This window comes from Lytechinus variegatus, chromosome 14 (assembly GCF_018143015.1).
Source record: "Lytechinus variegatus isolate NC3 chromosome 14, Lvar_3.0, whole genome shotgun sequence".
NCBI lineage: Eukaryota > Metazoa > Echinodermata > Echinoidea > Temnopleuroida > Toxopneustidae > Lytechinus > Lytechinus variegatus.
Window position 1 is genome coordinate 27652669 of NC_054753.1, and position 14597 is coordinate 27667265.

Genomic DNA, 14597 nt, shown 5'->3' on the forward strand with positions numbered 1-14597 from the left:
GGATCAGATAAGTTTACCTTTAATAAAAGTTGGTCTAACTTCATATTTCATTAAAATTTGCTAACCCTGAATTGTAAAAAGAGTGGGAAATAACCATGATAACAAGTACTTGTCTTGAGTTTACTTTCCCCACAAAAGATTTCAAAGACACTCTTCTCTTTGACAGCCTTGGGCACTATTTGACCACTGGAAATTGAGATAAATTTACTATGTACGGAATAAGGAATATACATGTATATCTATTACTTAAGTCTTACTCTTAACATTTGTTTGAATTATTTATAGACCTAAATAGTATTTAAAGTACCTGTTGTTTGTGATGTACATGTAATCCATGATACTTTTAAAGTTTTAATTGTATATGATATCTTATTGCACTATAATCCTTGGACTATCACATACAATGTACAGATCCAAAATTGAATCAATTTGAATTTTATTTCTATTGTGAAATCATTTTCTTTGAAAAACATGTTTTTCATTTCTTTCTCATATCTCCACTTCACAATATTCACTGAACTGTAAATTCATCCTATATTTTGCCAAGGCTGTGTGTTATAAAAGTGCAAACAAAGCTTGCTTCGTACTTAATTGGATGGCAAACAAATATCTCACTACTAATTAACAGTTTTTAATACTCTGGGGCCCGTTTCATAAAGCTGTTCGTAAAGTTACATGTAAGAGCGACTTTAAGAACGACTGGTGAACCTTTCTTACACGCTTAACCATCGCCAATGAATATACCATTTACCAAAAGAAAGGATCACCAGTTGTTCTTAAAGTCGCTCTTATCTTACGAACAGCTTTATGAAACACCCACCTGATGTGCCAGCACATAATAATAGGCATTTGTATGTCCATGTCTATGTAAAAGTAATCTCATCCAAGACACACAATTATTATAAGTAACCAGCCAAAGGCTGGAGCTGTCATTTCTGGTGATCTGTGCATTCAAGGAAGTATAATCCAACAAGAGTTCTCATTCACATCACCTGGGTTGAGTGTAGCACAAAGTTGATTAACCTGTGGCTGAAGGAAATTTTTGTTACTGTTTACTACAATAATATTGATAATGAATATTGATGATGATGATGGTGGTGGTGAAAATAATGATGATAAATTGATAATAATGATGATTATTATTATTTATATCATGTGGGGCCCATTGCAGAAAGAGTTGCAATCAAACGCAACTCTAAAAATCATGCGCAACTTGATTTTCAACCAATCAACTGCGCGCATTTTGGACTTGCGATTGATTTTTTGACTTGCGTTTAAACGCAACTCTTTCTGCAACGGACCCCTGTATTACTATTATTATTATTTTTTTATTATTGTTTGTATTATAATAATGATTGATTATAATGATTTTGATATTAAGTTCGCTGAATAAGTTTAATTTTACGGGAAACACATACATAAGAACATTTTTTAATGAAAATAAAAAAATTACCACACCCCCTTAAACAAAAGTCTTGAAGTGAAGATAAACTAGGTGAATAAAAGAGTGCATTACATGATGGCTATAAAATCAAATGTGAATTAATAATTTTTAGTAACACTTCCCAGATTTATTTACAAAAATGGCTATAAATGAAATGGTTATGCAGAGACCCAATTATAAAGGTTTCCTGCTCCTGTGATCGCACACCTCTCTTGAATATTGGGTATGTCCCCCCCATCCACTGCAGTTAATCTCATCTTAGAAGACCCTCTGAGGTTTTTGAATTGTTTTTAGATTTATTGCTTGAATTCATGTTTATGTTGCCAATGAGCTCCCCTTCGACCTAATGTTGCAAAATGACACCCATTTTCCCACTAATAATATTCCCATCGTAAAACCTTGTACTACCCCATTCTATTCACAGATGTAAAGCTCCTTATGAATATGCATGAATCAAGGCATGAAGCTGAGATTAGAGATATGGAAAGGTGAATGAAAGGGTGGAAATGGTCTGTTTGGGCTTTCCATTTTTTAAATCAAATGCTTGGTAGATGTCCATCTCATTATATTAATAACCCACCTAGATTTCTTTTGGAATACATGTGGATTTGGATAACTTTGTTATCTCATTTTTGTGGCTTTACCATACATGCAAGTTACAAACATATCTTTTCAACCCTTAGATTTTATCCCAAATGCTAAACTGTTGAATGTCCCGTTAGATTTACTTTTGAGCTCAACGTAAGTTGATCTACATGTTTCTGCATAAAACGTTGGTAAATATCGTTAGCTATCCGGCTTCTGCCAATCTTTGCTCAAGTTCTTAACTCGTTGCCATGCAACGTAACGCTTGAATTCAAGAATCTGCTGGGGGCCGCGTGGGTACCGCCTACCGTAGATCAACCTTTGACCCGACGATTCCCCGATATTTCTCTCGTCGATCGTCGCGATCCAACGCATTGCTCATTGCATGCACTCACGGTGGATATTTTTTACCAGTCCACGAGTGCAAAGAGCGTGGGAAAGGGGTGATTCGCCAGTATTTTTGTTGATACCTTGCGTCCACCGGCGAGTATTCTATATTTTTCCGTTCATCGGGATACAACGATTGCACAGGATTTTCAATCCTCATTACGACCATGTTCAGTTACATATGAGAGGATTTTTGATTCCATCAATCGGTGTACGCTTTTGTCTCCCAACGGTCTACGGGCCAGTACCTCCCCGCAACTTCCCCCGGTGTTGACGTACCGGATGTCGGACAGCTGCTAGCATCTATTTTCCTCACCGCGGAGGTGCATGAATGGATGTGTATTTTGACCGGGCTTTATCGGTGTTTATATAGTTTTCAGGTCATCATGCCCTGTTGAACATTTGTCATTGGATAGTTTGGTCAGTAAAGGCCAATCTTGAACTATCTGGAGAAAATAGGAGAGAAAATGTCGGATAGAGAAGAACGACTCGAAAGAGTAATTCAGGTAAAATGCGTCTGCTGTAATTTGAGTGTGTGGTCCCGATCGTGCAATTTTGTGTTTGTTCACCCAGCTCAGCCTCTGGCAGAAGAGAAACAAGATTATTTGAATGTGATATAAAGAAAAATGAGTCATAGAAAAGTATCAAGATTATTTGTGGCCTTTGTTTTGTAACAAGACCATGATTATGATAACTGAATCAATGAATGTGAATATTCGTGAATTGGGTAAGGTATATTTTGTACTACAAAAAAAAAAAAAAACTTGTGTGGGTCTCACTTGACAGTCTACAAATTGTAGACTGTCAAGTGAGACCCACACAAGTTTTTTCATAAATCATTTTACTCATCTTTTCTACCATATAACCAAAAAAAAAATGAAGTAGAAATATATATGAATTGTGTGTTTGTATATTTCATTTTATAGTGGCAAATTTTAGCATATTGAACTTGTGATTGTTAGATAGAAATATATTTATTATTTTAAGATATAAATTGGCTTGATTCAACTTGGCAGCTAGGCCTACATGTATCTGGTTTTGTTAAACAGTGTGAAAGTATATTTTAGTTGTTTGAAATCTGGTGAAATTTAGCCCAATTTAAACTAAGTTGCAGAGCTCTACATGTCCAACAAAACAGGTTTTGATGCGATGTTGATATCATTGCTTTAAAAAAGTCTCTCTCAAAGTCAAACTTTACAATCTTCGTGATATATGAACATGTACATGTATAAGTGAAAATTCTAAACCTGGTTTAAAAAAAATCATAATTTAAATCGGTGCAGTTGACCTAACCTTCTATTTTACAGATACATGTAGATTGTATTTTGATGAAACAGTAATTAACTAATATGGAATGTTGTGATTGAACTTTTTTGTAATACCAGCAGTATCTAGAGTACTACTAGGCACTATAAATCATGCATTGCTAGTTTTATGTAGTCATTACATACTCTACATTGTTGATTTAGTTATTTTTTTCTGAGGAAGGAAATTATGATTAAAACATACCTGTATTAGACCGAACATTTTCAGTATCATTTTGAAGAAAGCCGTTATGTGTGTGTGTGTGTTTGAGTTTTGTCAGACGTGTATCAATCAGATATGATTATTTACGTCTGGGACCGACCTTTAACGTCACCATCCGAAAGACGTGACCAGGGCTCGAACCTCGAACCTCTGCATCAATTTGTAACTTCCCCACAGCTTGGATTACAGGCGCACGCCACAACGCCCAGTTATGTATCTACATGTACCGTAAGTAACGGTGTATTAACCGCACCCGTGTATTAACCGCACCCCCAACTTTGGACTAAAAAAAAAAAAAAAAAAAAATTCTCACATTTACATGCATATTTGAGGTACATGTACGAAGAAACAAAATCTAAGTTTTTAAGATTTCAAAGTATCCAAAGAGATTATCGGTATGCGGAAATATGCTGTTCTTGATCAATTCATCTACAAATGTTAGAAAGAAAGAACGGTCCCCGGCCGACAATATTGGCAACTTATACACTCACCTCACAGTCACAGTGTACACACACAGCACTGCCATTACATTGCAAACTACGATACAGTACCAGTCATGCCAGTACATCTTATCAAATTATGATCTGTGTCTTTCCCAGCGTAGGAGGAAGAAACATTCACATTTTTTGCATCACAATCTCACAATCACTTTCAGAAATTTGATGTCTTAGCATGAATTTTGGATACGGGATTACAGGAAGGTTCAAGAAACAAAGAAATTGACATTTTTTCCAGTTGTTTTTTTACGGCGTCGTGCCGTCTCTCTCGTGCGTGGTTTACATGGTATCTTATGAAAAGCAAACAGGAAGGAAAAAAACAAGCTGGCGCGAAAAGGGACTTTGAATAGCGCCAGCTTAAGTCGCACTACAACCACATTACAACGCAATAATTAAGCTCACTCAACTCTCGCTCAGCAGTGACAAAATATTACCGAGTATGCTTGGCGTCGCTTTTAAATTAGCCAGGGAACTTCACTACTTTGAATCAAGAATAAAGTCAAAATTAGTGTCATGAAGGTGGGTGCGTTTGTTATGGACAATATTTGATTAAGATCATAATAATTGCTTCCCATTACCCTCGGCTCATACCCCTCTAAACGACATTGCCTGGGCGGCTACGCCCGGCCACTCGATGTGTTGTGATCTGGCAGACATCGTACATGTACGGGAGGGGTTACGGCGGGCTGGCTCAGACCCGTCACCGTGTATAAACCGCACCCCCGACTTTTGCTTCTATCCCGCCGAGAAAAAGGTGCGGTTAATACACCGTTACTTACGGTACATGTAGATGGTGAAGTAAAAAAAAAACTTCAAAAACATTTTAATAGCTTTTATAGCCTACCTCCTGAACTCCTGGAGAATCATGTAGGTGTTTGTTTTGTGTATTAGGGATGAGAAACATCTAGAAAAGTCTTTCTTTCATAAGCTTGCAAGAAACTGGTAGGGACTTCTATGAACAATGTATAAAAAGCCCCCACCTCCTTGTTATGTTCAGTTTTGGATGTGAGCATCTCCCTGATCTGGTGATGGTATCCCTGCAGTACAGAGTCTGACAGGTCATGTGCACTGCAGATGATTGCTCCCCATCAACACATGTGATCATTACAAGCATTCGCTCACTATTCCTCATTTACGCATGAGTCGGAAAGACACCAATTTAATTGATCCAGTTTTAAGGATAAGCCAGTGATCATTATAAGAATATAGATTTACTACAGGCATCCAACCATGTACATGTAACTGTAAGCTACTAATCCTAATCCCCAGGGTACAGTTAAATCAGCTTAAATTAAGTAGTCTGCTGATTCAGACAGTGTTTGGTACTTTGTGTCTTGTGGTATCCAAGTATGATGTTTGCTGTTGTAATGTAACACAGTAGATCATAGATATTAATTCTTCATGACCCCCATACAGTATAATTCTGTGGCACTTCTTGTTTAAAATTTAATTGAATATTGCAAATGATGTGTTTTATACATCCACCTACATCTTATGTATACACATGGGTACAGCAAATTTATACACCAACAGTATGCATGAAAACCAGTAGTGAATCCAATCATGCTACATGTACAGTACATGTATTTCAGGTAACATTGCCAATTCATCTACATGTACTGCCAACTCGTCCACTCATCACATTGTCTACCTTCATTTAATCTAATGCCATTCGGTCCATCAACATTTCGTCTAACAGTCATTTGGTCCAATAACCATTTGGTCCTCTAATCACTTTGTCTAATCACCAGTTCGTCTACGACCATTTTGTCTCGTAGCCAGTTGGTCTAATACCCATTTTTTTTCAATCATTTTGCCCAATAACTCTTAATCCAATTAGACCAAATGGTATGGATATTGGACCAACTGATTAGTAGATGAAATGGCAATTAGACCATGTGGATAGTGGACAAACTAATGGTGAACCAAATGATAACTAGTACAGTAGTTGGTCACTTTATTCTGTATAGTACACACTGCAAAGTTGTACATTCACTGTACATTTCGGCATAGTACAATTTGTTTGGATGGTAATTATTTTGCAGTACATTGTAGAGTGAGTTGATTGCAGTAATTTTGACATAAAAACCACCTCAAAACTTTGATGGGTCTGCATGCTAAAACTACATGTAACCCATACAACTAGATTCCAATTTTATCAATGAAGCCCTTTACTCTACAAATACTTGCAAAGTACACAGAGGATTTGTAGTCCACTACAGCTCCCCTTAAAAGGCTTCTGGGGGTACCGGTAATGTGTACCCTATTATTGACCATGGATTAAAGGTCTCTTGTTATTCAAGATTCTTGTATTGTTTGAAAACTTTTTCCCATGTTGACAATACAATGTGTGAGAGCATCATTTGGTGTATGGATTGATTGTGACTTTGATGTTAATAGGACTGCTGTCTTTTGTATTCCTGAGCTTGTTTTGTCACTATTATTGATCTCTCACAGCTGGCAGAGAGAACATGAATGGAACATACCAAAGTAATTAATTATTCATGATAATGAGGTTTATTCAACAAGCATGATGACGATCAACATTGTTCACTCAAGGCCCTACCGAGGGTGTAAAATGTCTGTGCATATGTTGCATGTTGTACAGATGTAGATGGTAATAATTTGATCTTTAGATCATTTTTAAAAAATAAGTCAGCCATTCCTTTGATCAAATCAAGAGTAAGTTATTAACTCTCAGAAAGTAGACAAAATTTAAAAAGTTCAATTACATGTACATGAAGTGTTCTCACTAGGCGGTTTCAAACCGCCTCGATCACAAGAATCCCCGTTAAATTACGAGAACTTTTTAAGGCTAAAAAATACCCGTTAATTATTCCTGCATTCACACCGCCCCGAAACACATCCTTCGGGATAAGTTCCCGAAGTTACGAGCATGCGCAGTGTGGTCTGATAAGCAGGCAAGGCGGGAGATTCAAAATCTCTAGCCCAGCAGCCACCCACGCCGCCGCGCCCAACGACACGCTGGGATAAAAGTTCCCGTAATTTGCTTTCACATCGCCAAAATACCTGCGACCTTGGAAAAATCCCCACGAAAGTTCTCGTAATTTCGCCAAGTACCTACTATTTAGCGGGTATTTTCTTTCGGGGAGATTACGCGTAGTTTGCTTTCACATTACCAAAATACCTGGTATTTTCTGATCGGGGTAAATTTCCCGATCAGAGAATACCTGGAACTGGCGAACTTCGAGGCGGTCTGAAACCACCTAATGACACAACCCATTGTACATGTACATGTAAATCCTGTATGCATTTTGTGTATGTGAAGTACACGAAGGAGTGAATTTTAGCTAATCTCTGGTTTTAGTGTATATTGGTCAATTGTGTTATCATTCCATTCCCACATCAAAGAAGCAGTAAAATTCTAATATCAACACAAGTTTGTCTGAAGTTGTTTGCTTTATCAGCAATCTTGTTTGACGGGAATACCATTGTTTCTAGCCTGGCTGGAAACTCACAGTTGGAGAGAAATGTCGTTTATCATTGTTGCCATCGGCAACCCATTCAAATTTACACATTTCTTGACACCTGATGCACAGCACAGATGGTACTGCAATGTTGCTTCCTATCACTATAGGCTGTATGTATTTGTAAATTATAATTTTCTTCATCATTACATACATGTACATTTATGTTCGTCACCCGTTCTATTGAAAATTTTCAGCATAATTTCTACTGTATACAGTAAGGCACATTACAATTTATGTACATAAGTCATGAATGTAGGTTTGATCCTTTTTGCTTCAATGGTTTGACCTTACATGTAGCACAAAATTTTGGCTCGCCCCAAAAATCATTTTGGCCAGCCAACAATTTAGCCAATCCAACTTCACATTACCAAGAAGTGGGCTTCCTTGATCCACAAAATAAAGCAAAAACACCCATTGCAAAATGTGTGTGGATATGCCTGCATACGGTAATTGGGAAACGTTTAGAGAAAAACTCTATGCCACTCCAGGGAAATCGTTGAGGTCGACCAAAATGTTTTTACCTCTAAACTTTGGCTAGCCAAGAGATCTCTTCATTTTAGTGTATAATCTTTACCAAGTCTTGTCTCTTAAACTTTGAATGTCCGCCTGGCGCCTGAGCAAAATTCTCACCTCGGGTTATTTTACATCTTGTGAATGTGCAGCAAAATAACTTTGTTTAAATGTACACTGTTAAGGACACAGCATTGAGCAACTTGCAGTATTCCTGGTTGCCCCCAAGGCTCAAGTTTATTTTTCTTAGGTAACATGACAGCTTGTCTCCATATCGCTTTAGTTGAGCCAGTAATAGTTCCCCGGTTTGAGATTTAACGGACGGAATACAGAGTAAACTGCAGAACTGTAAACTGAGCGAGGAATTCTTTTCATGCATGTTTTGGCTATGATTCTAGAGTTTCACTCCGCTGCAGTATTCCTAATGATTGTTGGCTCCAAATTAGAAGACAGGGTCATTATTTCGTACAATATTTGAAGCAATATTATCCTCTGCATTCAGAAAAATGTTCCTTGTGACCACCAACTGTAATAAAAATAGTGATTATTCTTCAAAATTTTCTTCTCCCCTCCTAGAAATTGGAACAAACTGTCCTTTCCCACGAAAGCAACAACGGAGATCTGACACCACCTGTGAAAGGAGAGGGGGACACCACCACCAAGGTCCCGGCCCGCATCCGGGAGATCGTCACCAAGAACCTTGCAGCAGACGAGGACTTTGACGACGGGATGGCCGGGAGGAACCCTGCCCTGGGGAGCCTCCAGGAGGAGAATCGGATGCTGCAGAATGAGCTGAGTAGGGTTGAAGATCTGCTGTCTTCCAGCAGAGCAGATCGGGATGAACTGGCTATCAAGTACCAAGCACTCTCAGACAGGGTGAGTAAAGGCAATGCATGGATTGCTAATAAAGATGATGAACAAGGATCCACACTATTGGCCCATGTGGGAAACTCATTGATCTTTTCATTCAAAATACAATGTGTGTATGCTGCATAGATACAGACCGAGTTGTAATTTGCTATGGACATCTAATTCTGATAATTCCAGGCCAGAGCTTTGCTTGCTTGAGATGGATACTTGTATTTATAATTTTCAGCTTGATCCAACATTTATTTCATCTCCTAGTGTTTTTCCCAGCAGAATACACCTAGAGTTCTTATTTATTGTAGGTCCACGGTCAATTAGCAAAGACCACCTTCATCTATACAGTATTCTTTGATACCCAAAATGGTTGGATCATAGAGGTAGAATTTTGTAATTAGTAGTTGTTTGAACAGCATCCTAGCAGGAACGGTGTTCAGCACTTGTTTACACTTCTTGGGCCTATAAAATACACATGTACATGTATGTAGGGTGTAATGCAGATTTATTTCAACTACATGTACATATGTACATGTACACTGTCGACTCAGTCTGTAGAGGTTTTGTATCTACAGCATTCATAAATGAGGATAGAATATTAAATTAGAATGGAATATTAAACTGGTCAATACTAAATTGTGATAATGGCCAATTTCAGCCAATGTCAACACTGTCACGATTTTATTGGATGGAAAGACGGGGGGGGGGGGGGGGGGGTCATTCATTTTTTATTATTTCAATGTGCTGTGCAATTTATTTGGATTTTTTCCATAAAAAGGCATCCATAATACTCCTACCCCTTGTACTGTAGGTCTTCAAAATCTTTCTGAAAATCTGGCTATTCAAAAAAACATTCACTTAATATGACTCTTGTACTACATCCTTTCCTTCTTTACTTCACCATGAGGACTCATGACTACCGGCACGTGACAAATGTGCATTAATATAGTTACTATTGATTGGGGCATCATGGGTATCTTTTATTAGTGGTACATGTAAAATGTGTTAATGAAAAAAAATGATTTACTGGTGTATCCTTATTTTACACTGAGCTATTAAAGAAGGAGAAAACAGCAAGAAACATTTTCATGAATACAAGTACAAATACAGCTTTTTACCGTTCTTTTTTGGTTCCAGGACATTCTTGGGCTAATTACTTCCTCTTTTATGATGAAGGCAAAAGCACTATCGTTTAAAGATATGTTTATAAATCCATGTAATGTAGCTATTTAATGGGCATTAAAGCAAACGTAATGTAAGCTCAAGATAGCCAAATATAGACTACCGGTATTAATTATACTTTTTCTAACTTTTAAAACATATTAATTTTGAAATTTGATTTGACCTTTGTACTTTATAGATGCAGACATTTCACTAGTTTCAGCATGGAGTTATTAACTCCAGAGTTTGAGTTCCAGCATTGTACATATTCACAGCAGCTACTGTACACATTTTTGTTTGGGTTTAAACCGTTTAATAGTGCTCAGTATACTTGTACATGTGATAGGAAATCAAATCTAATTTTGGGTGTATTACAAGCATGCCGTATTGATAGTTTTCACATCTGCAGTTTATATCTGATTGAAAGCTAAATTTCCAGGGTCAACTTAACTTGCCAATGCTTCAAGTACTTTGTCCTCATGGTGTATAACGTTCTTGTCTTGAGTCACTCTCAATAGACAGTTGATATACTTTTGATTTTCTTAATTCAATGAAGATAAATTATTGAAATGAAATAAGAAAAAAATTAAAAAGGAGGAAATGCTCAGTACCATTTCTGCTCAATGAAAAAATGTTGTATGTTGTATCTCCCATCCTTTCTCGTTTTCTTTCCTATGAATTGTGTGAACCTCTTTCTGTTTTCGAGATGTGGCCATTTATATATTTTCCCCCCAAAAGTTAATTAATTGCCATTTTCTTTGAAGTTGGTTCGTATACAGTGTGAAGGCCTACATGTACTTGTAGAGCTGTCAAGAAAGAATTTTCATTACCCCACACACTAAAATCTATTTATTTGAAACGATGATTCCTTTATGATGCAGACATTAATGAGAATATTTGTTTGAATGATCATTATTTTAACTTTCTGTCCTGAGTAGCCAGTTCCTGTTAATTGCACTTTACAAACCTGCCGCCAGAATTCACTTCCTGAGGTTGATTGCGAAAGCAGGAAATACCTTATATTTATCTCTGTGTCACATACAGTTTCTGTATCCTTTTAGCACTTCGTACTATCTTATTAAAGCGTGGGATGTGTAGTGGGTAGGGGATACGCTGAACTTGTACATGTACGTACATGTACATGTATTGTTTCGTGATGTACGTGGCAGCCTTGAACAGTCTCTTCCCTTTGTAACTTTTCAAACTCTCTCTTGGAAATTGGAATAATTTAACACTGCCTATGAAGTTTGAAATCTACCAAGATGGTAAGAAATGTTTTCTTGAATTTTTGAGAAGGATTAGGATTCAAAACGTGGGAATATTTACTTCTAATCAGCTCCAGGTACTTCCTTTCATGTTGAATATGGTTGTGCTGCCGGTTTAACTTTCAATGAAATTGAACACGTGTGTACTATGTAGTTTGACAGTTTCAAAGTTGACCTTTGTGTTGGTTTGCTGACATACTGTACAGGTATGCTACATGTACATGTACATTGTAATGATGCTATCACAAATTCCCAATTCCCAATTGGGCAATTCTGAGCGGGTTTCTGAAAGACACACATGTACAATAGTTTTGATCATTTTCACTATTTTTATACCTGTAGTCCCACATACTAGCATGCAAATGCAGTATACAATTGTTTTTCCCTGCTTTTTATGGGAACATTAATGTGGTTCTATTTCATGTCTGAAGTGATAACAAACATTACTGCATTAAAATGTGCCCATGTCAGGAGTCACCCGAACCCCCCAAAAGTGTGTGCTTTGTAGAATAGGGGAGGGGGGGGGTGTTTATGAAAATGTGCTTTCCTTGCAAAGTCAAACCATGGACCCTAACACACTTTCACATCCACTGAGTAGTGGGGGGGGGGGGGAGGCTTGTCGCATTTCAAATAATGAGGGCCCACAGATTTAAATTTGATTTTTGGGGCTACTTTTCACAGTCTAAATTCTGCAGCATTGGATACAGCATGGAAATAAATGGGGATTTTCCAGCCTGGGTTTTTTTAGGGCTCCTTTGAGCTGAGCCCCTACGTGACATTTTTCCCTGTTTGGGAGGAAAGGTCACAATTTGGGCACATACTTTCTGAGAATTTAGTTTTTATTCTGGTATCTTTCAAATCAGAAATGTTACCATTGGAACATTAGAGTTGCCTTTCTAAGGTTTGTCAAGAAATCGCTAGTCATGGACACCCCTATAAATGGGAAGCATGGATGCACCCTGTGAGGTGTCTCGTGGAGAGTTGATGAAAACCCATCCTGAACTTGTGTACAGCATGTTCCCCAGACATTGTTTCCTGTCATTCATTCAGACATTCAGAATCAGTTACAAATTGCTACCTGCTGGGTTGTCAGGGTGAACACTTGCACTTTTAGGACCCGACTTAACCCCAGGGGATCAAACAGCCAACATGGATCAAGATCTGTCTTCCAGTCTTTGAACCTTGAACTACATGTATACTATTAATATTTTGGGGTGAGAGTTTGTCCTGGAAAGGGAATCCACTGAAAATGGGGACCAGTTTTATCTGACCCTTCTTCCTCAACTTCCCTTGGTCCACACATACAGTAGAACTGATGCCTACATTAGCCTTGGGATTGATTATGATTTCAAAATTTTCAGCCACAATGTGTGTATATGTCTGTACATGTAGATGCTATCACATCCATCTGAATTAAATATTGCCAGTAAACGCAAAGTACCCCTGAAAATCATTAATTGCAGTCTTTCAGGGATGTCTTCATGTTGGCTGGGATTTTTGCATTGTGATTAATAGAACGATTTTGATTTTCAGTAGTGAATTGGAAGGGGGGTCGTGGTCTAGTGGTTACGACTCGTCTTTCATTCAGAGGGACGTGGGTTTGAATCCAGCATAGGCATGTTTTCCTTCATCAAAAAATTACCCATTTTGCTGTGCTCAACCCAGGTGAGGTGAATGTGCTCCCAGAAGGATTTATTCCTAGTTGAATGCACCAAGCGCCTTTAGCAGCTGGAGGAGCTGATTCCAGGGTAATAATAGTGTGCCATTGAATAGGCAAATAGATAATCAATGTCTCATAAATGCTATTTGAGGCAAGGAGAATGCACATCCTAGGGCCTGTTGCATAAAACATTTTTTACCTGAGAAAACTCTTGTAAAAACTGAAAACTAAGGTTAGTCTGATTTTTGTCATTGACTTTAACACAGGGCAAAAAGTCCGGTGAAAACAACCTGAGTTTTCTCAGGTACAGTACATGTAAAAAGTTTTAAGCAACGGGCCCCTAGTGTTGTGAAAGACTATGTTGCTCATATGTTGTTTATAAAACCATAATTGTCCAAAAAAGTGCTTGAAGTGATGAAAGTGTAGCCTACAGATCAGGGGTGTGTTTCATGAAACAAAACGTTACAATATTTTCACTGTGAGGAACTGTTATAAGCTACTGACATCCTTAGATCTAATTGGCTCAGACCAAATTAGTGAAAATCACAAACAAGATGCTTCGTTAATCACTCCCTGAAAGGTTAAAAAAATACAACCCCCACCTCACTTTATAGCTGCCCTTTCTCTTTTGGGCCTGTTTTGGGGTTAATCAGTCCTCTTCCAATTTCCTACTATTAGCGTCTTCTATACATGCACAGGGGGGTGTTTCACAAAGATTTAAGCATGACTTAAGTCGCACTTAAATGCCGTACATGATATGGAACGCGCGATCTTATTGATAGATACGCATTAGTGCGCGTCCTCATGACACGATCTGACAGATGCGGTCAAGCCTTTCATACCGTACGCAAGTCAGTATTTAAGTGCGACTCTAAGTCATACTTAAATCTTTGTGAAACACCCCCCTGGTCTCTTCTATTATGAACTGAGCCATGTTTTCTATTCATGTTAATCAAGAACAGTTCACACCCAAACAATAACCAATCCCCCTGCCTTCAATCAATATCTCCCCTATTATCAGCTTTATTTGGAGGGTGAAACTGTTTCATTGTTGGGTGCCTGTTTGTCATTCTCCTGGATGAATAGCCTTGAAGAATACAGAACCCTCCCCATTTCTTACTGGTCAAGGGGCTATCCTTTCTACTTTTATACATAAAATAAGAATGGAGATGTAGTGCCCCCTCTCATTCTTTATTTTATTCCACATTA

At 37.9% G+C, this 14597-nt stretch overlaps 1 protein-coding gene across 3 annotated transcripts in view; it reads left to right on the top strand.

Moving 5' to 3' along the window:
- Positions 1–14597, top strand: part of LOC121427196 (rootletin-like) — a 63507-nt gene that overhangs the window by 653 nt on the left and 48257 nt on the right. Inside the window, exons 1-2 of one of the 3 annotated variants that reach the window (XM_041623470.1) lie at positions 2406–2922; positions 9018–9317. In XM_041623470.1, coding sequence (XP_041479404.1) covers positions 2884–2922; positions 9018–9317 — 339 coding nt within the window. In that variant the 5' untranslated portion in view covers positions 2406–2883. Of the gene's footprint in view, positions 1–2405; positions 2923–9017; positions 9318–11707; positions 11729–14597 lie in introns of those variants that run through there. The other 2 variants (XM_041623468.1, XM_041623471.1) reach the window with 2 other exon arrangements.